General features: G+C 35.5%; 2 protein-coding genes and 1 non-coding gene across 3 annotated transcripts; 1 reads left to right on the forward strand and 2 right to left on the reverse strand.

Annotated features, from left to right (window-relative positions):
- Positions 1–4097: 4097 nt before the first annotated feature.
- Positions 4098–7314, reverse strand: LOC147863826 (B2 protein-like). The gene is made up of 6 exons (XM_087320216.1): positions 7297–7314; positions 6351–6814; positions 5705–5805; positions 5383–5466; positions 4942–5052; positions 4098–4758 (listed from the first exon to the last, which is right to left on the reverse strand). The coding sequence occupies exons 2-6, from the start codon at positions 6802–6804 to the stop codon at positions 4714–4716; spliced, it is 795 nt and encodes a 264-aa protein (XP_087176342.1). The 5' UTR covers positions 6805–6814; positions 7297–7314; the 3' UTR covers positions 4098–4713.
- An 8351-nt stretch (positions 7315–15665) lies between these two features.
- TRNAN-GUU (transfer RNA asparagine (anticodon GUU)) lies at positions 15666–15739 on the reverse strand. The gene has a single exon. It is a non-coding gene; the product is annotated as a tRNA-Asn (tRNA).
- A 3427-nt stretch (positions 15740–19166) lies between these two features.
- Positions 19167–20373, forward strand: LOC147863828 (heat shock protein 21, chloroplastic-like). Its single transcript, XM_087319928.1, has 2 exons — positions 19167–19277; positions 19893–20373. Exon 2 carries the CDS (start codon positions 19940–19942, stop codon positions 20312–20314), a length of 375 nt encoding a protein of 124 aa, XP_087176054.1. The 5' UTR covers positions 19167–19277; positions 19893–19939; the 3' UTR covers positions 20315–20373.
- Positions 20374–25412: the final 5039 nt, after the last annotated feature.

Here is a 25412-nt window from a genome sequence, read left to right on the forward strand (position 1 = left end):
AGTCTAGGGTTTCGATCACCACCAATGCTTAATTATTTTCCCTTTCTCGTGTCGGGGGTTTAACAATGTAAATTTCCCACTTCTAGGGTTTCGCCAAATCTTGATCTCATGTTGTAATGCTAGAGTTTATTTAATGTTATAAGGAGCTTTCTCCTTTGGTTAGGGTTTGTCGAATTACTTGGTCACATTCTCCATAACGTATCGAGATTCCCTACCTTGTGAACATTCTGTATCAATCCATATAAACTAATATAGTTTGGCATCACCTTTGTCAAGGTTTGTCGTTATCATTTATCGACTTGCTTTATAATTATACATGTACAAATAGTTTTGATCATAAAAAGTTATGTTTGATTCACATTGTAATTGAAAAGCCCTTGTCATATTAAAGCCTTGGCTCCGCTACCTTACATATGTTGGTTAACTACTTACAATAAGACTAGTAATGTTGATACAAACAAGCCTTATAATAATATTACTGTCACAACATAGTTCCCTGAGTGTAAACCCTACTTTGCAAGAGATTGTTTGCTTTATAGTTCCACTTAATTTATAAAGGTTGTTGATGAAATGTACGCGCACGGTGCTAGCATATAAAGGAAACTTCCACACGATTACATGCCAACCTCAAATTCATTTATGTTAGTTAAGCACTTGGAGCAAATTCATTACTTCGACATTGGCATGGTCATTCAAAAAATACTTCACATTTTGATGTGATGTATTGATGAATATGCAACTTCAACTCAAATATCATTCATGCTTATCTCATTGCTAATTGTTTATATGGAACCTCACTTAAAACTGTTAAATATTTTAACGCTTCTAGTGGATTATTTCATACTTGACTAGTCATTTTGTCGTCATGCAAAACATATAGGCCATAAAGGTGATGTAATTCCAGGACACTTAAATCGTTTCTTGTCGATTTTGTTTTTTGTGTATTCCTCCATATAACAGAATGTTAATATACTTTGGTTCAATGTAGTTCCCTATCACGATAATATTAGAGTTTGTCAGAGTTATGGTTATTGTGTGAATATTTTTGCACGCAAAATGTGATCAATGATTATGTTGAATGGTAATCCATCCACGTGTGCCATTTATGTTTGTGATTTACAAAGTACCATGGCATGGTGCAAGAAGTTGAATGCAAAGATTGTGAGCAAAGGATGGGATGAGATATTCTAATTTAATTCACCATTTAAAGGGAAAGGATCAAGAGTTTTGTCTTATTATTCTATTTAAAATTTTGTTTACTTCCATTGGTTGGAGAGGGTCAATCAAATGCAAGATACATGCACTTAGACATGTTGGAATATGAACTTATCTAGAAGCTTTCAATATTTTAGGTCACTTGTTCTAAATAATACATTAGTGATGCCTCCTTCAATCAAAGTACTACTAATTTTAATAATATTGCTATGCTTATCGCATGTCTTGATCCTTCTATCATCATCATTATGTATCTACAAACCCAATTATTCCTTACGTTTTATGGATACCTTCAAGATATTACACTGGATTCCAATTGCATGGTGCCTATATCAAATTGTTTAAAAAACAATGGGGATTGTTCCATGTGGTTGTAATGTTTGGTATTATTCAAAGGTATTACACTGTATTCCAATTGTGTGGTGCCTATATCAAAGTGTTTCAAAAACAATGGGGATTGTTCCATGTGGTTGTAATGTTTGGTACCAACCTCACAAGGATGTCTTCGCAATAGGAAACATATAACACTATGAAAAATGTGTGGGAACGATGTAGAGTTACCAAGAGTTTGTTGTGCATGTGATATATAACATTGTCCTCTTACAATATCTTTTCCTTGAGTTGAGGCTTAATTTGACCTATTAGCTCGTGCTACTACAATGGGTATCTCGAATTGCTTTTCTAGTTTGGTGCTATTCCCTCTAAATCTATCTTTATTATTTTTGAGGTACACGTGGCAATCCACACAATAGCACTTAGATTTTCTAATGTTTGACATCCACATGTATTGGTACCCTTGGTATCCAACTTGTTGTCCATATATTTAGTATATATGTGGCATATTCTAGCATTGCATTATGTCATAAGTAATGAATTGTGTGCAATCATTCTAGCTAAGGCTCGATTGAGCTTTTGGATGTTTAGATTTTTAATGATCTTGTTTGAGTCAACTTCTTTTGTCTTACTTAGTTCTTTGGATAGCCTAAGTGATTCAATTTCACCATAGAATTTTTGCTTGGGATTCCATTGTTTTGAAGGATTTTAGCTTGCTCCCATCTTCCAATGATTGGCCTTGTCTTACCTTGACTTGACATTAACAATTAAGGAACACCTTGCACAACCCACATTAATAGACCAAAGGACAAAATAGGTTTACTTTTATAATCCTCGATCATTGCAACTTGATTGATGATGCATGCATATTCACAAGAATGGTATTCATTAATCTATGGTACACGAGGGATGTTGACGATTTATAAGTCAAGGCAACTTGAAGATAGATATATTTCTTTTTAACGTCCACGGGAGATGGGTTCGAGCCCATGGCGGGGATCGAACTCTAAAGTTAGAGATAATTTTTAATTGAGAATTTGTAGAGTGGTGTCATTGAGGGTCCACTCAATCTACTATTGGCAACAAGTAATGTCTATGGTGAGGGCCAAAGGCTATCATGGCCGGCCGCTTGTGATGCCTCAAATCCAAGAATAGTTACACATCCCGATATGTAAGGGAGGAGAGTTGGCTCACATGTAGATATATAAGGTAGACATAGTTTATTTATAAGTAATAATTGTGAGTTATTCGTATTCTTTGATGGGCTTCATTCTCGCTCTCTCCCTTGTTAGAACTTAGAAGTAGGAAACCCTTCCACCACTCTTAAGACTTATTCTAATTCTCTCCCTTCAATTACATTCTTCTCTTTAGCAACAAGCACCCTTGTTCTTTTGTAGCATATCTAATGTTGCCTTATATTATAGCTATATATCACTATATCCAACCAACCATTATGTTATTTCCCTAATCTATACGGTCCCTAGATAATTTTAGGCAGCTAGGCTACTTCACATTAGTCCCGTCGAAGACCAACATGAATTCGTTATCATTTATAATCAAATGTTTTTTACAAACTTATGACTACATATTATGCATACCAACGTCACAAAAAATGGCCAAGTATTTATCGGTTTCTTGTAGGCCCTAATATATTAAGATCTAGAGCATGATACTAACATTGTTGACCTTAGCGACGAGATGCAATGACATCATCTTCCATAAGCTCATTATCTAGTTTTTGAACCTATTTGACACATCACGAAGCTCTTGTAAATGTCATTGTATAGAGCATAGTAGGTTTATGACCAAACCATGTTGGGAATCCAACTTATCTCAAAGTCAAATTATTTTGTGACTACCCTAGTGACACAAATCTTGTGTGATTTGCTAAGATGTCAATGATAGGAAACAACATGTTTATTACATGAAGGGATTGCCTTGCAAGGACATGGGGCAACCAATGAAATTACGTTTCAAGATTGTACTGACCATATCACGATGCCAAATTTCAAGTTGAAGTAGTCAATGAAGTGAATTTGCAATGATTGTTTGCAATTGAATTTGCAAAATGACTTTGATAAGTGCTAAATCATTGACCTTAAGTGAGTACTTCTCCAACAAGTTTCCTCTTCTTCTTCCTTTTCTACCCCAATCTTTATTGTCAGTCTCGGATTCTATTATTGAATTGTTTCACAAACGTTTTAATTTATGATTTATCAACCATTAAACAAGGTAGAAGAAAGCCATCATTCAGCTTCTGCAGTGGCATAAATATATTTTAAACGGTTGGTTATGTAGCATAACCAATATCTTGTTCCCTAAAAATGTGTGAAATAAGATTTAGTGAAGGTTAAGCAAACCGTCCTTTAGATAGAACCAAAATAAATAAATCTTAAGGCAAAGATTTGCATTCCAGAAAGCATACATCAAACTGAGGTACAACTCATCAGTGAAAATGGAAAGATAACCATTTAAGAAACTGAGCATCTTGCAATAACAATTTACTTGACATCCAATAATCCTAGTATAAAAAGCATTACAAGAATGTCTCCAACTTAACTGAGATTGATTAATTCACACCCAGTAGTTTGAGAAAATTGATGCAACCTTATAAAAACTCATACAAGCTTTCATATCATTTTGTGACAAATGTTGGCTTAAAACTTGAGAAATTATACAAATCAGGAAATAATTTCAAATGGAAAAGCAAAACATTCTTTGTGCTTTTCCTTACTGAAGGTGTATTCGAGGAATAACTCTTAAGGCATAGAGGCCAGGCAGACGAAGACAAATCCTTGTGGACAATCATCTTTTCCTGAGTGAAACTGAAACCGAAATAACGAAAACCGAATACTCGTAGACTAGTGTAAAGTAGGCTATGAAAAAGAACACCCACCCTACATACACACTTCCCCACCCTTACCTTTGCTGGGCTTGAGGATAATCATTTCATTATTTCATGCCTAGAAATGATGTAATCTAAGTAAGACTCTCTACTACAACACTTGGCATTTGAGCACATATCATATTATATAAGACATCCTCCAGTATAAAAGGACCCGCGATTTACGGATCAAATACGCACTGTGCATTTGCTCCAATTCCTCTTTGCTTGACAAGTTTCCCAAAGTGTATGGCCGAATAGTTAATGGCGTCACATGATGCTCAAACAGCACTAGATTCAGAGAAGAGATCGAGCAATGCCAGTGTCTACACATCATCAACAAACAAAAACAAATTTTAGAATGATTAAGCAGACATAATTAACAAATTTAAGAAAATCAATCAACATAATTAACAAAATTAAAAGTAAAGCAATCAAATTCTTTAAAATTTAAAACCACGAATTCGATCATCCAAAAAAGCCCAATATATTTTTAATGAAATATCGACCTCTGGTACTGAAAGTTGTAGGCGGAATTTGGGTCCATCATAATGGTGAAGAACAGGTCGAAATGAGTCTTCTTCAAGGGGCTTGGAGACTCTTCTCACTCGAATGCGAACCTAAATGAAAGCATACATAGAGTTGGAAATAAGAAAATTGATTTATGGGGTGAAAGATACTGACAAACGGCCACAGAAAAAACTCAAAACTTTTTGCAATATTTTTGTTCCCAAAATGAGAATTCTACTTCCATGATTTTTATCCACGACATATTGATTACTCTGTTAGTAGGATTTACAAGAAACTATTTGAGATGACATAGAACTACATTGCAATTGTGAGAGTAGTAACAATTGAGCATCATTTTCAACAAAAAAATAAACACTACTAAATGGGTACAATGAAGCATTGCCTGAAGCCAGGTAACATCAACATAAGCAATAGCCAACCTGAGCTGGGAATCGAGATTCGCCTTTGCATTTCTTGTCCTCCCAAGCTGTTGGATCAATGTTTGAACCCCCGAAACTAGATGCCTGAAAAGGGAATATTTCTCTCAATACATTCACCGAACATTACTCCATGAACATACTTTCCATCCATGAATATCACAAAGGTCACTTAAAAACAAAACAATTTCCATGAAAAATGCTAGAAAGAGATTTCCTTCAAACGAGGACAGTAGTATAAATAATGTAGTCCATGCACAGGAATGGATATTTCCATAAATGACTTATCTGTTCCAAGATTGAAAACTTGTCATCAAAATATTACCTCATACACTCCATGAAGTTGGTGTGTGGTATAGTTATATAGAAATAAAGGCAAGCCTGGTTGGATCGCACGAACCGAGTCTCGATATCTTTGAGGTAATCCTGTGAAACAAAGAATATCTAGTCACATACATTGTTCCAGCACATCCTGATATCTGTGATGCTGACACATATACAGCATCACAGACATGGAGACCTCACTGTCCAAGCTTCTGGAGAAGATTTTAAGCAAAATGCATATGACATTACAAATTTAAAATATCTTATAAACTTCTCTACAAGCTGCACAATAAATCATTAACCAATAACATTGTAGAATCCTCTCTGGAGAGACCCTCGAATCTTCCAAGATAATATCAATTTTTGAAACTTATGAAACACTAGATTGAGAACATTCTACAAAGTTCTATGCAAACTCAAGATCTTACAAACTACACGGCTGTTTCGAGAAACTATTTACAGGTCAGGTTAACACAACACAGCATCAACCAATTACATTTCAAAAACTTTCTAGAAACTTCTAATCAAGTCAATCACATTGTTTCCAATCAATCACATTCTAGAAATTAGTATCCATAACATTTTAGAAACTTCGAACTAAAACATTGCAAAGAGCTTCTTGAATCTTCTGAAGCTAGGAAACATACCAAATAATTGACGTTTGAGGTCTTCGGCCATCGTATCGTTGTTGCAAACAAAGATGTAACCCCCTAATGTATCAGTTCTCGGGAGAGTCTCTGCCGGTGGCAATGACTTAAACCTCTTCTCGGTCGTACTATTTCCGAGGACTGGAGATGATGAATTCAGTATGTTCCCACCCATTGAAATCTTATGATTGAGCTCGTCAAATTTCACAAAAGCCTGAAATTTCTGGTTCAGTACTTCCCCTTTGGAAGCTTCATCAGATTTTCCTTTTTTGGGAGCTTTTGATTGTTTTAAGTTCTTCTCTATAGTTATGGGCCTAATTTTCTCGAATTTCACTCTCATTTGGTCAACCAAAGCTAGCTTTGAAGCTGCAATCTTCCAATTTTGGTCTTCTTGAATCTCACTGTGGCCTCTTTTCTCATCATTTACACTCCAGAATGAATATAAGTGGTCCATTGAGTTAGGCCTATAAAAAAAGGAAATTAAGCATAAAATAGGGGTTTACAAAGCACAAATTAGGATTTTACAAGTGAAGAAGTTTGGGTTTAACAAAGAAGAAATTAGAATTTTGCAAAGCAAGAATTAGGGTTCTACAAAGGAAGATGGAGGGTATGAAATGAGGTATCAGGGTTTCACAAAGCAGAAATTAGTTGTACAAGGGGGGATTAGAGTTTTACATAAGCAGAAATTAGGTTTTATAAAGCAGAGCTCAGTATTATACAGAACGGAAACTGAAAAAAAATTTAAGCTTCAGAAAGTACAGAAATGAGTCTTTTACACAGTGTTAAGATTTAAGAAAGGCGGAAATAAGGGTCTCCAGAGTGAACATGTTTGAATTTTATTACTGTGTGCCGAGAATAGAAATTAGGAAATCACAAAGTGCGAAATTAGGGATGTACAGAGTCCAAAAATTAGGGTTTCACAAGGAGCAGAATTAGGGGAACTTACAAGTGTAACGATCGATTAAACAGGGAACAGACGGAAAAAAATCGCTCAATTACAGGAAATTAAGCAGAAAAATACAAAGAGATAGACATAAATACGGAAATAGACAGAGAAAGAGAGGGAGGGAGGGATTGGCACTCACTTGTGGAAATTGAGGTAGAAATGCAAGCTCGAACCCTGAACTTTAAGAGCAGCAAAATGAATACAAGAAGAAGAAAGCTAATCTAAGAAATGAGTAAACAGAATTGATCAAGCAAAGAGGGGAAGGAAAAGAGAAAGAAAAGACAGAGGAGGATCCTCGTCTTTCCAGCTCTAAAGCAAAGCATCCATCAAAAGCCCCTCTTCAATTCTTTGATATATTTTTTTGTTTTGTTTTGTTTTGTTTTGTTTTGTTTAACCCATTTGCCATCTGGTCTTCATCACTAGGGCCCCCCTTCTCTTCCTCTCCATCTTTTTATGTTCCTGTGGTTTCATGAATTCTTGAGAGAGACAGAGAGACAGAGAGAGCATATGCCATCTGAAGATCCAGGAATCAAAAGACATAAAACACTGACAATTGGTACCCACTCCATTCCTTGTGGACCCATTTATTTATTTTTATTTTCAAAAGAATGGCTTTCTAAAGCAACACTTTACTATACTCATCGCGGCCATCCGCTCGTTGTCGTCATGGTGGTGGTGGTCATCGAACAGTTGTTTGTTTGATTATTCGCTTGTCGGTTCATTTAAGGAACTCCAGGTAGACTCGTATCAAGCAAACTCACTCAGCACATGATCATGTGCGGCTATAAGGTATAGCTCGTCACATGGCTTTCGAGATTTAGCTAGTTGGTCGGGGTTGATTGACGGGACATTATGTTATTGTTTCGTTTCCCTCTTTTCACACTAGTTGAAACCATGCTAGAAGAGAGGCGAGATGATCGTGTGCGATTGCCATTAAGGCTAAAGCCTAACTTCTAGGATTATTCTGGTCGTTAGAATGATCAATTAAAAGAAGGTAAGCTAGTTTAAATAACGTAAGTGTTGTTAATGTTGAGGAACAATTGTATTTTGGATGTATTGCCATGCAATACATAGCTGTAGTTTGGCTATCAAGTTAATGCAACCCATTGAGACCGTATGAACCATTCAAGTTGGAGTCATATAAGAACAGTGGAAAGATGCAACTTTAGTTGTTCATGTGCATGTGCCTCAAAACAACTTGGAAAGATATTGATGTTGTCCATTTCTTGCTAGTTTGGGGTTAGTAAGGCACGTGATCCTTATTCCACATGGAGGTCCCATTTCATGTCTAAGTGTACGATATATAGGTGGGGAAATTCGTGGCCTCTTGCAGTTGCTTCTTGGTATAGTCATTGTTATATTTGTAACATTTACTTCCTATAATAGACGGGTCGAAAGTGGGTGTCAATGTGATTCAATGGCAAGTAATGTAAAACATAATGAAGGTAGTTTTACATTGCGTCATATGAAAGTCAAATTTCAATCCAATAAGAAGCTCCAAAATTCAAAAGATTTGTTTACATTAGGACATGAAAGAAGCAAAAGTTTTATTTCTTTTATACGTATAACACAACCATTATTTGCACATTAGAAAATACCTTTCAAGTGGACCATGTTCCCATTTGTTTTGACTTATTGTTTGTATCGAAAGAGGAAGTTTTGAAAGGTAAAGAGAGTATGAGTGAGCGATGTGCCACCAATGTGATTTGCTATTGACATTTGTGAACTGTAGAGGATTTCCTTTGTCACCAAAAATGCTCACAAAGAAAGTATTGCTTTCTACGAGCATCTATTCATTTGAGTAACTCATCTTTGTAAGAAACAATTTCAACACACTATCCCAATCACTTTCATTTGGTACAAACAAGCAATCCTTTCACACTATGGTGGAGCAAAACTTTATTACTTTATGAGCATTTCTTGGTTTCAAAGAAAATGTTCTAACACTTTACAGATGTCGATAGCAAATCATAGTGGTGGCACATAGTTCACTCATACTCTCTTACCTTTCAAAACTTCCTCTTTCTATACAATGAACTGGTCAAAACAAACAATGACATTTGTTCCACTTGAAATATATTCTCGATTGTGCACAAATTGGTTGGGTTAAATGTAGAAAAAGGAATCAACTTTTGCTTCTCTCATCTCCTAATGCCTAATTTGATTTTGTGTATGCATTGATGAAGTTTTGCTTCATTTTAGAGAGAAAAATTCCATTAGCTCCACATCAACGTTGAGATCAACTATTTCATTTTTACATGGTTCTCCCAAATTTATTTTATTTTTTATGGTTTCATTCATAACCTTCAAAGTCATAGGGGGGAATTTTTTATGCCAATCTTGTTACATGTACCCGATATGTTGAAATAAGATTTGTTTTGAGTTGCATTGATCTTTGCCATATTAATAGTCCTTTGTAATAGGCCAACTTCTTGCATGTAACAAAATGCTATTTTATGTTTTTTATGATGTTTGGATCACTTTGGATAAGTTTTGGCTCTATGTTTTTCTCTCTAAGAGTTCATGAGGACTTTTGTGCATCTTGTCTAGATAGTAGACTACTTGTTTTGTCATAAAATGTCAAGATTGTGAGATTAATTTTGGCCTTTAGGTATGTAATTGGGGAAATTTCCATCTCTTTGAGGGTTGTTTGATGAGGACTTCCTATCTAAATATTATGACCCTAAGTGGATTTGCCCTCAAAACAATGCCTAATATCACATACTTAGTCTTGACAAGTGGCACATGTCTGAATGTAGTTTGAAGAAAAGAAGTGGTTTGTCCATAAGTGTCTAGTCCATGTTGGGACAATTTACACAACTGTGATAAAAACAATGTGTTCATTTTACATCTAAATATTAGTATGATTGTGTCTTCCATGTAACATACATGTTTTGCAATCTTCAACATAGGTATGTTAGGATCACAATGTACATGTATGAAGGTTAATGATATTTTGTTTTTATCAAGGTTTGTGAGTTGCCAATTAGAGGCGCCTAAAATTAACTACTAGAATATGTGTTTAAAATATGCTACAAATTTAACAAGTAAAACATGATCAAATTTGTTCAAGGGAAGCTTTTTGTTGTGACGTGTAATTTAATAAATGAAATATAATATTACAATACGAAGGTACACTACAATACACTATCCAAAAAAGAGTGAAATATTCTTTAAGGTTTTGACACCAATGGCCACTTTATACATTAGTATATAACCACCAATATGTAACAAAAGCAATAAGCCATAAAGATTGAATTACCACAATCCTAGTATGTATGTATGTATGTATGTATGTATGTATGTATGTATGTAATAGTCTATTGAACAATACAAAGTATTTAATGTTTCAATATTGTGCATATGCTAATCATCCTTACAAGTGGGATATATAGGAGCAAACTAACATAATACCTCACCGTGTGAGAATAATTACTCTTCATCACGTCCATTGTAAATTAATATGGGCATGAACCAATAAGACCTTGATCTTTCTATGTTTTTCTATTTGTAGTTGGAGATATGACTAAGAAAGTTGCAAATTCACATCATGTTGTGCATTAAGTTTGATCTACATAAGTGGTTTCATATTCACAAGGTTTTGATCCTACCATGGCCTACACGTCGAACTTCAAAGCCTTTTCAAGGTGATTCTTGCATGGTCCTTATCAAAGAGGGGAAAAACAATTGTATCTCATATTAAATCCATCATCTCAATATGCCAAAAAGCTATGAAGAAAGGTCCTTAATTATGTCTTCTATAGTAGGAATTATTAAGTTTGTTGTACCTTGAAGCCCCACAAAGAGTTATTATATGGATTGGAAATGGTGTTTCAAAAAGTACCTTCTATGCTGCGTGGTCAAATATCATAACCGACACTATTACTCTATGTCACATTCAGCAATCGTTCTCACTTTGTAAAGAACTTTTTTCCATTGTTGATTTAATTCAACTATTTTTCCTACAAATGATCACACATTTATGAAGGATGGGTTCCAGGCTAGATAAAATCTGGATATTATAGTACTTCTTTGTGTCACATGAATGAGTTTGTAGCAAATATTTCCAATAGTTTATGTGAAGAATTAACAATGCCTTAATGAATTATGTTCAGACGCGCAAGTTGTTATTTTGAAGTTTGCCCAAGGAAAGGAATAAAGACAATGCAACAACGATATTTTAAATGTTTGCAAATAAAAATTTGAAAGTATCTTTACATAACATAGCTCCATCAACTCACACTCCAACTCGAAATGATAAATAATTCCAACCCGTTATACAAACAAATTGATTTATATGGAAAAACTAAGTTGTTGCCAGAGCTATTACCAATTGGAAATAAATGACATTATCAACATCATAGATCATTCAAGAAATTTCATTTACAATGATATGGAACGACCTTCCTCATGTTTTCAACCATGATGCTTTCCAGTTGCAATGATATACCATCTAGGGCTAACACCTTGTTAGATACATGATATGTTTGTGATATGCATGAGATTTGTGGCATCAAGGGAAGGTTTCTCATCGTTCCTTTTGCTACTTTTGGCCATGTCAAATGTTATTATCATTGGTTTTTGGTGGAATCATAATATTTTGCTTGTCAATAAAAGGCTATGCAACATTTAAGTTAGTGGGACAAATAATAGATTTTATGTTGGATTCATAGTACATCACATATGCAAAGTGTTTCTCCTAGTTATAAGCCTTTCATGTCAAAAGACCACTCACATTTTGCGAAGGAAGACTTTAAGTTGAAGAATCATAATCTTTTACTTCAATTTTTTGCCTTATGTTGGAGATGGGTAAGAAGGCAAGAATAAACTTGAGAATATTCTATTTGATAGTAGTAATTGAGGAAAGGTGTCAATCCAATCATAATTTACCCGGTTTTTATAAATGGCAATACCCCGTACACCTCATATCCAAACATTGGTTACAAGAGTGGGACCCATATGAAACTTCTTATTCTTTTGAAAATAAAGAATAAAAATGAACGATCATAGTCATTCACATGACAATATGGTTGTGATGAAATTTAGACTTTGAATGCAAGGCAAAGACATGCATTTGTTGGAATCAAAACAACCATTTGAAAAAATGACAGTAATCAATGAATAAAAATACATTCAAATGTCTCTCACCTTTGGCTCATATGAGTTGAAGATACCTCTTTGGTATGTATTTACAAGTTTCTATCTTTTGGTGGAAGTGTGGTTGGCACAATTGAGAATGTAGTGAAATCTTTTCGAAATGTATATAAATTTCAACTTGTTTATCATGTTTGGCTTGGTTACTTCTTGCTTTGTAAACACAAGAAGAAGATACCTTCCTATAAATTAATCAGAAAACATATGTTCCCCATTATGTGAGTGTGCATTGATAAACCAATGGAAAGTAGGCCAAAGGATGTTGCACTTGGACTCATTCACATGATAATCCTACGCATAATAGCAATTAGGATTCCCTCAAGACAGAAGCATCTTTGACAATATCGTCCTTTTTGGGAGATGATTGCATTTACTCAACATCACAAACTGGTATGGTTGTCATACGAATGGCATGATGCTCTTTGTTAAAGGAATTTCTACATACAGGTGTATTTTTTATTTCCATATTCAACAGGATAAAAAATTGCAGCCTTATACACCCTCAGATAATTTACTACAAAACCTACTCGTTGTTCCAGTTAGGGTGATTGCCAAAACTGGTAAGAAATGGTTATTGGATCCACAACCGTCAATAACTCATTTGTGGGATATGTTTTGGTTATATGCACGACAACCAGTTAATAGGCTAATGTGGAACCCAAGGGGGATGGTTCTGGACTAGTCCCATGATGGATCCAATGCAGAAAGTTCCGTTCTTTCAGTATACTGTAAAATTTGGTAGAACCTTACTCATGTCTAAGAATATTCCAACTCCAGCGGCTCAAAAGCATTGGAGTACGTGGGGTGTTTCAAGCAATCATTTGAAGGCTGATTGGAAATGGATTTGGTCTTTTAGGGGACCAACAAAATACATTCTCTTCAAATGGCTTTTAATACATGCAACACTACCAGTAGGTCAGTCATTGAAAGGAAATGTGGCAACCGTTCTTAGACAATGTAGTTATTGCGGTGACTTGCAGGAAACTACAACGCATGCTCTCTGGTCCTGTTCACTAGCCCAACAGGTATGGCATAAAGTTCTTTCTTTATCCTGACAATTAATGCAAGTTGCCTCTTCTCTAGGTATCAACGGTATAGGGGGTTCTCCATTCCACTCTCTTATTATATGAGGCAAGATACTCTAGAGGCTAAGACAGTCATCAACACTCATCTAATATCTGTCTCCCCTTTTTAGCAACCTCGAAAGCAAATGTGTGCAACCCATGTATGGAAAACAATATCTACAATTACATTATGGACCTTATGGAAGTATCGTTGTAAAAGACGATATGATTCCATAATTTCCCTTCTCTCAGATATATTGTCGGAATTATCGAAGAGCTTATTGGCGGTAGTGTGTGGGCAATATGACAATATGTTAGGCTCTTCGGAGGTTGTTCTTAAGAAAAGGAAAAAATGACTGCAATTATGGAGGAAGTTGCCTCTATTCACGGTTTCCTCTCAAGGATCAATCTGGAAATATCATCACCCTTGGCCCTTGCCCTGATCATCCTTTTTGTATATAACACTCTCTAATTGTACATTTTGTAGCCTTCCGACGTTTTTCTTAATATGAAGGAAATCTTTTTGGAAAATAAAATAAAATTCTTCGCATAATAGAATACGCTTGATATTTCTTCACATGATAGAATACACTTGCTTCTTTGAGACTATAAAGGGTCTTTTATCATGTCACTTTGTTTCCTTTAGCCTTATGGTGACATAATAAGGCTAATCATCTTAAAAGAATCCAAATATTATTTGGAACTAGGAAATACTCACAAAGTAATAAAGTTAAGCTCTACCACAATTTGAAACTCATAGACCATTTTTAGCAAGCTAATCATCTTATAAGAATCGATCTAAACCATGTGCAAGTCTCATACATGTTTTAACGAGCTTAGAGCATTTAATACAAGCTAGCGAACTCAAAGACATAAAAATAGTAGTTTCTTGTGCATGTGTGTTCATTGATTATTTGAAAACAATCATCGATATCAAAGAATAAAGTACTATAACACAACTTATAGGGATAAAATGACAACATTGGGAGAATATGGATCATACACACCCTTTGTATACTTGAGTGCTCAATAGATCATTCAGAACCATCATCATACTCTGCAGGTGTATTGTACACACATGCATCTCCAACAACAAAAAACAAAGGAAATACTTAATGTAAGTAGAACTAACTGATATTGTCGACTCTCGAGGATGGACTAAGAAAGGGAAGTTCTGTCAATGAAAAGGGGTTTCTAGCCTAATTAATATTGGTCATCATTTCACATGCTCCTTCTCGAAATCCCACTTTGTTTTCCATTTGTCGATGGGCATACATGAAATACTATGAGAAGCTTGTTATTTTCTTTGTACAATTTCACATTCTCTTGAAATACTTCAATTGCATTGAGCGACGAGCCAACGGTATAGATAATTGTATGTAATGACAGATCACAACCAATGCTCCAATACTTGTGGCAGAAAAGAATTCCGCTTCAATGTTGGGAAGTAATATTCCAACAGTTTTGTATGTTTATCGTTACTAGTATGAATATGACCTATGTAATGAAGTATGGAACTCTGATCGTAAGAATCAACCTCTAAGTGTGTACCTTTGTAGTAATTTTATAAAGCTTTACATACTCTCGTTCGGATTAGGTTGACATCAATTACGATGCTAATGCAAATAAGCCCCCGTTTCAAAACCATAGATGAGAATTCCATTTCATATGACTCCTCCCCTAACTTGTAATTGAGCATTGGCTAGTGTGTTGTAAAATTAGCACTTATCCATACTTCCAAACAAATTCTAGGCAAGCAACCAAATAACTACATTATGTTATTTCCAAAAATCCTTTACAATATTCCCATGGCTTGTTTATTGAAAATTACAAGGATTATTTGCCGCACTAATCTAGATAGTTAAAAACACAAACATCATGGGCATTTGTTGTCTCAATATTGTCAACCATGATTCTAGAGTCGTCGAAGAGGTTTAACACGTGGGGAAACCAAAAACAAATTAACAAAGTCTTTGTGATGTTGATTCCTATGTGCTGGCCTTCCTCTCTTGCCCATAGTAAGATCATGCGCAACATCGCAAGAAATTTCCGATATGTTTGCTCTCTAGTCATGAACCTTTTATCAAACTCAGATCATTTGACTCATGAATTCTGATTGAAAACAGGAAATTTGGTTTAGCGCATAAAACGCGCTCCAGGGAGGGTTTGAACCTCCGACCTTATGGTTAACAGCCATACGCTCTAACCAACTGAGCTACTAGAGCTTGTTGAGAGAGGAGTTACTGTTGAAACTATTTAAATATGTAATAGATTTTGTCGGATACTGCACTTGCTTCCGAGCAAGAACAAGAGGAAAAGGAGGCATTGATTTGTATGACAGGAAGACTCAGATCGAGCAAGCCATGGATTGACCTGGAATTGGCGAATTGTGTGTACAGACTTGAGATTAGCCGAATGCAGACAAGTCATAATACTTTCAATATGAGTAGTTTCTGCGATTCCCTCCCCAGGGACGAGGACCTCCTCTTTCAACAAATCCGTCCAATGCCTGATAATGCTTCAATGTCAGTCATTCTGCCATGGAGACCGCAAACGATGCATCCAGTTTATTACCCTTTGCCATTCTCGAACACACACATGGAAGAGACGCTGCAGGAATAACTAACTTACCACAGAAAATAAGACTATCACTAACATTCACACATGGAACTCTCCCTAGGGCTAGGACTCCCACCAAATATGTCCGGCGCCCGGTCATCGTTCCTACCATGATGGCCATTGGTCCTATTGGTGGGACTACCACTATGAGAATGACCAAGATTCATGGGTCATGCTTGGGGAGGTCCAATACCACATGTTGGCCGACCCACCCTAGCATAAGTTGGAGCAATAGTGAATCCGACAACAAGCTCAAGAGTTTCACCTTCGCCCTAGCAGTTTCGCTTGGAGACTCAAGGTAGAGACTGTATTCACCACCACTGTTGCATCCTTGAAAGAACCCACATAGAGGTTAGTCAACCTGGTTGCTACCTACTGAAGGAGTTGTCGAGTGAACTGAACATTTGTTCTCTTTTTTTATGTTGTCTCATTTACTCTTGTCTTTCTCATTAAGTAGCATAAAGACATTGAGTAGTTAATCGATGGTGTTGGTTGTTTAAACAATTAGATAGACAACATATATTCACTTAGTAGTATTGTTGTTGTGAAAATGCATATAATATAGTATTACGTGTGTGAAACTCCAACATAGGGGTTTTGAACAAGGAAAGGTTTGAAACTCTTATACTCTTGTCTCACAGATAGACCGCTCTTTGATACAATTAATGATCTCTCTCTTTTCTAGCTCCTTTAATTCTTTTTTCTCTTGAATAGCCAAACCTTCACTTTTATTGCTGGTAGAGGATAATAACTAGGGGGAGACACTAGTAGAGAATATTAGTTATTAGTTTTGGGTTCCTACTAGGTCTCTTTTGAGGAACCCAGAATGAGACAATAACTAGGGGGAGACACTGGTAGAGGACATGGCAACATACATCCTATTATGTTAACCTATGTACCTTTGTTTACATTTATAAACAATATAGAGTGTATATTATGATTGTTTTGGTGAAGTCACTAGCGAAGATACCCAAGTGAAAAAAGGGATTGGATAGACCAAAAAGAGAAAAACCCTTCTTTGGTCAACAAGCAAGTAGAAATTTAATGAAGTAGACAAACTTATATGTTATTGTAAATGAACAAGTCATGTCATCTTCATAAGCCCATTTAATATAAAGCTATAATCTTTAGTGTGTATACATTTGCCATTAAACCTCACTTAATAATTCCTATTTTCTTGAAGACATTTTCATAAAGTCTTTTTATGTGGGTACATCTTGAGTTTTAATGTATGACATAAAACAGATGCCATATTTGATAGAAGCTTATGCAAGCATCTCCTTTTAGACGCAATCTTACCTCTTCAAGATATGAATGTGTTTAAAACCATCACCACGTCTTTTGTGGTTTTTGAGTGTCTACTATTTAGTCAAAGAAGCATGATGTTCAAGCAACCAAAGAGAGTATAAATTATGCCATGTCATAAAGGAAAGAGTTTTGCTAACTACAAATCTTTTTAGGGTAATGCATCCTTCTAGTAAATTGAACCCAATTAAGAAAGCATATTGGCATTCAAACACATTGTGTTCCTTTCAAGTTTCTAGGTAAATATGACCATATGAGAAGGATATTAATGGTTTCTCATCAACATGCTACTAACACCAACATTTTAGCTAAATTATCTTGATTCTTGACCATGTGAAAATCACATTTACATAGTTGTGATGAAAGAAAGAGCGCGAGAGAGAGAGAGAGAGTAAAGCGATATTGATGATATAATTCAATTGGTAAAGTTTTTTGACATATTTGATCATGTGCCCAATCCCTATATTTCATAATAGCATCATTGAGTAGTGAGTGAAGTTAGGGAGATCATCTAGATTCTGAACCCAAGTCATGCATCGAAGGAAAAACTTAGCTACCAAATGGGTACAAGTTACAACCCTAATACCAAAGAGAAATAGAGATAAATTAGATTTACAATAACGAGGATTAATTTCTTAGTATAAACACACTTTTGCGTGGTCATTTCTCGTTAATGTCGGTGAACATGGCAATCTTTTTCTTGGTGGCCCGCCACCTGATCTAGTAGTACCATATTCTCGTTTTGGTGTGACATTTGCATTTGATGTTGTGTTGGCGATGCACACGTATATAAGCATGTGTGGTTGGGTCAAAACCATACATATATTTCTGGTATATTATTGTTTTAATGGAGCCACACGACAAGCATTCCAATGATGGGATTGAGATGGAGATGATGTTCTCTCATAAGCATCGTCAGCATCCATTTGATATCGATGAGGCGAAGATGGTTTTCAAGGTACGCATATATATATATATATATATATATATATCATCAACATCTATAGACTACCAGACAAGAACAAAATACGACAATCAATATACTAGGGATGGTGTCATTTACTTATTATCATTTCACGTAGATACGTATCGAGTGTGTAAAAGAGCGCATGTGTAACAGGCAATATGAAGGACAGGTTACTTGGTGGCACACATTGCCATGTGCTTTTGTTGGGACAGACAGTATCTCATGGTTATTAACCATAGGGAGACTAAAGTTATTACATATTGGAATTGGAATGGTCATGATGATTGATGATTGATGATTGATGATCGATGAGGGATGACCTTCCAGAACGATCCTGCATGCACTGGTCTTTCCTTTCTCAATCAATCGGCAGCATTTCGAGATTGTATATATATATATATATATATATATAAACAATCCATGGATTTGAGCTTCATTTTATTCCAACAGAGAGGGACAGTACAGAGAGCGCGTGCGGCTGTGTGACAGAGAGAGAACTACTACTACTACTACTACTACTACTACTTAGATGGAGTCTCAAGCTTCTTCTTTGTTTATGGGCAGCAATGTAGCGACTCATGATGGTGTAGGTCATGTGAAGATGTCCAGTCGGGCATCTGGGACGATGGGGCTTGGATCTGGAGGCCATGGCCATACCTTGGTCTTGGTCCCCCCCAACTCTCGCCCCCGCCTCGCATGTTCATCACCATCTGTGGCAACCCGGGCTATGGCGACCACAAGCACCAATGATGACAACCCACAGAGACCACAACAACAACAACAACAACAGAAGGATCCCACAAGCCTGTCGGCCTCCACCTCCCGTGGTGGCCGGACGCAACCGCCTATTGCCGGCATCTCCAGCCTTATCGGTACCTCCAAAAATCTTTCATGCCTCAAGTTCTTTTGTCTTTCCTCATCTAAAGAAAGCATGTAACTCTGTTTTTCCGATTCCACCTCTGTCTTGTATTGTCTGTCTCTCTTGTTTGTCTTGCTTTTGAACATTTATTTACACTTCAATTCCATGGAAATGGTTTTCTTGAGCAAAAATTAGAGGTGCTTGTTATAGTTAATAGGTCGGACTCCGGAATAAAGAACTGTAGGGATTTTTGGTTTTGGGATGCCGGAGAAAGAAAATGAGCTAACGAATGCAGCATTTTACACCTGGAGCAATGAACGGGCTTATTATGGAAAGAGATGATACCAAATTTGAACATGTTAGGGTTAGAGCTACCGTGAAAACCAGAATTTATTAGCTCGTATTCATGTTTAATATTATGTGAGGCATGATACAAACATTAGGACACTTTCGAGGAGACAATACCTTTGTCCACCCTTCAATTGGTTTATTTACCATTTCATTGGTTTCCTAATTTGTTTACCATCAATCATCAAAGTAAAAATTATTGTAGTGCCTTATGTGATCATGTTTGGACTACTTCATCTCTTTATTGACACTCTGTCTTTTCTTTTTCTTGTTCATCAAGATTATTGGGACCCTTTCAACTTTGGTACGAGAAGTTTGAGACAAATCATGGATACAATGGATAAACTATTTGAAACATCCTCCATTGGTTTGCAAGACACAAGTCCATACATACGGTCACCATGGGACATCATTGAGGAGGAGGATTGTTACCATATGCGGATTGATCTTCCTGGTTTTGAGAAAGATGAAGTTAAAGTGCAACTTGAAGAGAATGTCTTTGTGGTGCAGGCTGAGCATAAAACAACCGAGGTAAAAGATAAGTGGAGGACAAGAACCCATGGCAAATATCGTACAAGGATTGCCCTACCTGACATTGTTGATACATCGAAGATATCCGCTAAGTTAGATAAGGGTGTGTTGGATGTCTCCATTCCGAAGGTTAAAAAGGAAAAGAAATTGTTAGATGTCAAGGTGGATTGAGCAAGAGGTATAGAGGCATGGTGAATAAATGATGGTATAGTTTAGTCAACAAATAAATGATGGTATAGTTTAGTCAACAAATAAATGATGGTATAGTTTAGTCAACAAACAATAAATGGTAATCATGTATAGTGAATAAATGATGGTGTAGTTTAGACCACAAACAATAGTTGGTGATGTAAAGTGCTATGAATAATGTACAGTGATAGATGTATTAGCATGTAGGAATATTAGATACATATTGTAATCATATGTATTTGTGTGCAAACGATGTTCAATTTTCTTCTTGATTACAGTGTGGGCATTTTCATTGTTCATTTTATCATTGGATATGTTGTGCTCTGGTTGACCATTTTCTACTTTCATTTCCTTCAATTTATCATTTACATGTATCATGAAGTTGAAAAAATTGATTTTAATGTTAAGTTGTTGTTAGGATATTGATTGTTCTATGGTGCTTAGCATTCCTTTTGTCATGGTTGTGATGGCTTTGTCAATTGTATCATTAGAAGTGGTTACTTTCATTCCCTTGGTGATTAATGTTTGTTATTATATATTGTTTTGTGCCCACAACATTCCTCCTGTCATGGTTCCTGATCTTAATCCTTCATGTGAGACTTTTTACTATATTCATGGTATTCTTGATCATAATCCTTCATGTGAGACTTTTTACTATATTCACAATTTTAATGTTGTCCTTCATTCATTGAAGGAGGTTGAGGAAGGTCATGGAGTTGATCATCAAGTTGATTACCCATGAGATAAATACAAGTGGAATGGTGTGTTCGTTTGGTGGTAGGAGTCGAGGATGTTGTGGAAAGCAACTCGATGATTAAGTAGAAGAGTGGAGATTGGTTCACTTTATTTTAAGCGCAATTGGAGTTGAAATTGGTGGTGGTTTTATTTTAATCACAAGTGGAGTTGAATATAGAGCCACTACAAGTGGATGGAGATGTTGATCAAAAGACCTTGAGTTGTGCAATTTTGAATGAGCCGCATACTACGACGACTATTATATTTCGGGAAAGGTTATTGAAGCGTGTCTCAAGTGTAAAAGAATATAAAAAATTATGATCAAACTAAAGATAATCTTTGTGGAGGCAATATCCAATGAAGCTTGGATTGAATTAGGTTAATACAAATGGAGAGTTTGTATTGAGGCAATTAACTCATGTATTTCTTTGTTCTTAGTTCCATGTTATACATTAAGATGTAGAGATATGGTTGTATGTGCTTGAGAGGGAATGTGAACGAAAAACTTAAGAGCACATATTTGATGAGCATTCATGATACACATAAAGTGGTTAAATGATCATACAAAGACATGATTCAATAGATAAAACTAACTAATGTTTTCATTTACTCCTTCAAATGTTAGAATTTGTTTGGTTTTGATTTTGACTAATGAATTCCTTTTGTGGATAAAGTCATGGCCACAATAATTCACATGCTATTCTCCTTCTCTATATATTGTTTGTGTACAATTATGAAAATATTCACAATTCCTTGAGTTAACAAAAGAAAAATAGGTATGCTCTTAGATAGTGCCAACCAGTGTTATGGTTTAGATTGAATTGTGATATGAATTCTTTTGGGAGGCTACGTTTAAGAAATTCATTCTTGTCCACTTGCCGGTGACTTCAATGAAGAAGTTCATCCTTTTTGAAGTAGCTCAAGTGATCCATAGAATTTGGTTCTCAAAGATTCCTATTCCGTCTACACATACTATATTTCTTTTGTTATTTTGTTACTAATTATATGTTGCAAGAAGGAATTTGGAATGGACCTAATTTATTTTGAAGAAAAAAACTGACTCATTATCTCCAATATACACCTACTATTTTTCTTTTTGCCCAAAAAGAGTATGGAAGGCAATTGGAAGGAAATCTTGTTGTGAATGGGGAAATCATTTAAAAACAAGATTGAACAAACAAGAAATATTAAAGAAGGAATATTGTGATAGGGGCTTATGTCTAGAGAGTTGACAAAATTCCAAGAAATATTGTGATATGGAGTTATGAGCCACCTATTTGTCACGAATGTAAGTGGAAATTCACAAGGTGTTGCAACTATGTATCGAGGAGATGTTGAGCGGTAATTATGGTATACTGAAGTGGGAGCATGGTATTGGTTTTTATTGCACCAAGCATCTCTTCATGAAGCAAAAGGTGGAAAAGAATTTGCCCTTTTTAGGTGACATCGTAGCATTCTTTTAAGCTAATTTAGCCCGTCTTTAAATGTATAAGGAGCATGCTATGAAAACATTGCCTTCATCCATGGGATATTATAAGCTAATAATTTCCAACTTTGGATAGAAATATGATGGAGTATGGTAATATTTCTTGTGTCTTAAAGAAGTGGCATCCACTTGAAAACAAATCCACTTTCACTTAGCATACCTCAAAGGGTGGTTCTTATTCTTGAGATCACTTTCACGAGTCTAATAATTTCTTCCAATTTCACCTTTGCACATCTCAAGGGTGGTTCAAACAATAGCATACCATTGTTTAATCGTGAAGGCTATGTTGCAAATGATCACGAATATTATTGAGTCCTTTTCTTTTATAGTGTGTTGCCTCATTAGGATCAAGGAATGAGAGTTTGGAAATACCAATATTATATATTTATGGTGGTATATCATATCACACAACTTTCTCTCTTTTCCATGTTCCAAAATCTTCCTCAAATAAACATTTTTATGTCACTCAATTAAACATAATATCTCTAAACTATTAACATCTCATAATGGAACATACAGTACAACTATATTTTAAGTACTCCTATTAGTTTTGTAGCGAACTAAAGTGAATCGTGAAACCATGTAAAAGTTAGATTATGCCTCCCCAAAAGAATTGCATATCTAGGCATTTCTCATTTACGAGACTTTTGATTATCATCTATAGCATTTCCCAACAACATTCTATGATTATTTTAATTCTTTGCCAACTCATATAAGGGTTCTCTTCTGAACGGTTATCATGCCATATATCAAGGTATCTTTCATTAGAAAATTTTAAAATTTCTCCCGCTTGAAGTTTGTGCCACTTGGGTAGATGTGCCGACTTTTTGTATCAAGACTGAAGCCAAATTTTGATTGTACACAACTTTTTGATGCATCAATCATGCTAATTGGAGTTTGGCCCAACGAGTATAGATTATGCACAACAACAAGAATAATAATCATATACATATCCATACGCATGATTTTTTGGGCAGATTATCATAGTTATGAGCTTCTCATTGGCATGTCGGATTACCTCTGAATCATACATCTCATCATTTAAGTTAGGGGATTACATTCAAGAAATACCCTTACACTACATGATCCAACATTGAATGCATCCCCACCACTTAATGGTGCTAATTTCCGGGGAATGTTTAGTCATTAGAACTTCTTGTAGGAATGAAAGGGACATGAGAGATATTTATCATGGACTTCAGAGGAAGTTATTCTGTTTGTTTGAAATTTGAAAAATGTATTCATAGTATGTTCTTATAAAGACATGGACACTGTAGCATGACAAACCCAATAGAACCTAGGAGTTACTATATTGTTGTCATAGAAGGTAGAGGTAACATATGGGTTAAAAGTTTGAACGTAAATCTACATCAGTCTTGCATTATGTTAATTTCTCATATAAAAATCATTGAAGAATAACACAACATTTCAACCACACAAGTGTCTCTTCCAACTCAGGATGTAATGATGGTGAATAAATCATGGAGATATAAAACTATTTCTCCCATTCTCATTCTGAATGAATGATATATTATAACCTATTATACTTTCTATAGATATATCATATAAGTTGGATTTTATTATTGTCTTGCCTCCTAGGTAAAAAAATATGACAACGGGGTCAAAGTGAAACAATTTCCTATCATATACGCGGAGTTGATAGGTGGCTTTATATATTGAAGAAGTTTAAGAATGAACGTTGCAGCTTGAGAGAGAAAGAAAGATTACTCAAATGATAACAATATGTTAATGTCCTTTGAAGGTCACAAACAAGGCACAAATTGCATTTTGTTTTTTAAGATTCGTTGTATATTGCTTAAATTGATAGTGCACATGCCACGAATGCTTTATGTGATAGTTCTTATATCTGATCTTGTGGTTAATACATAATGTGCAGATGTGATTTTCTCTAACAAGAAAATTGATTGTTGTGGAAGAGTGCCAACAATTGATATGAGTTTGTGCAAGAGGTTCATTCATTATTAGCTCAGTTTTGAAAGCAATGTAACATTGAAAAGTGGTCGACAATGTAACATTGAAAAGTGCTTGAGACTTCCAACCTAATCATCATGGTCATTCGTAGGCAAAATATAGGAAGTTTTATTGATTAGTGCACTCAACCCCAATTTGGGTTTATTAGCTTTATAATTATGTATTAGTGTTCCAAAATCGACATATGTTTTGGTTACAATTATTAATGTAAAAGCTATAAAGGTGTGTGAATTTTAATTGGTACATGCGAGATAATGAGACAATTCTCAAGGAGGGGAGATCCAAGACTCCAAAGGAAAACTTTGGAGTTGTAAAGTATCCATCTCGGTCAATGCGAGTCTTTTTCATTCATACATGTACTAGGTAGATGATTTTCATATGGGACATATTTGTATGACTTCATTCTTTGGCTTAATTTATTACACCATCATATATTTTTGTGTACATCGATTTTGAGGCACCTAGTTAGTTATGGACAAGGATAAATAAAGAAGCTTAAAGGGGCCAATGCCCAATGATACATGATAAGGTAAAGGTAATTTTTGGAATAGATGTGTATGGAGTGGTTGCACTCTCTAGTGTAAGGGCATGACTGCCCTTGTGATATCACACTCCATAACAACTATAACTTCTCATACACCACGAAAAAAGAAATGTTTAAGATGCGACAAACGAGAAGAAGGTACCATGATAATGCAAGTCTTTCAAGGCCGAGTACAAGTTCCTAGAAAGCCAAAACAAAGAAGAGTTGTTCGAGGAGGGCATTGGCCCCGGGGGAATTGCATGAAACTATGGGTTAAAGTTCATTCGGTATCACAACTTCATGTTTAGAACGTTGGTAATATTTCACATATGTTGGTAATTATT

Source organism: Azolla caroliniana, unplaced genomic scaffold (genome assembly GCF_043228905.1).
Source record: "Azolla caroliniana isolate FFs.n. ecotype wild unplaced genomic scaffold, voAzoCaro1.0.p SCAF_5, whole genome shotgun sequence".
Taxonomy (NCBI): Eukaryota; Viridiplantae; Streptophyta; class Polypodiopsida; order Salviniales; family Salviniaceae; genus Azolla; species Azolla caroliniana.

Bases quoted from the DNA above. Each gene is read 5' to 3' on its own strand.
- LOC147863826 (XM_087320216.1), bottom strand. From the start codon at position 6,804: ATGGACCACTTATATTCATTCTGGAGTGTAAATGATGAGAAAAGAGGC. The intron at 5,467-5,704 runs GTAATATTTTGA...TTCCCTTTTCAG, and splicing joins AACTTCATGGAGTGTATGAG to GCATCTAGTTTCGGGGGTTC. The intron at 5,053-5,382 runs GTTGGCTATTGC...GCTTTCATTTAG, and splicing joins AATCTCGATTCCCAGCTCAG to GTTCGCATTCGAGTGAGAAG.
- LOC147863828 (XM_087319928.1), top strand. From the start codon at position 19,940: ATGGATACAATGGATAAACTATTTGAAACATCCTCCATTGGTTTGCAA.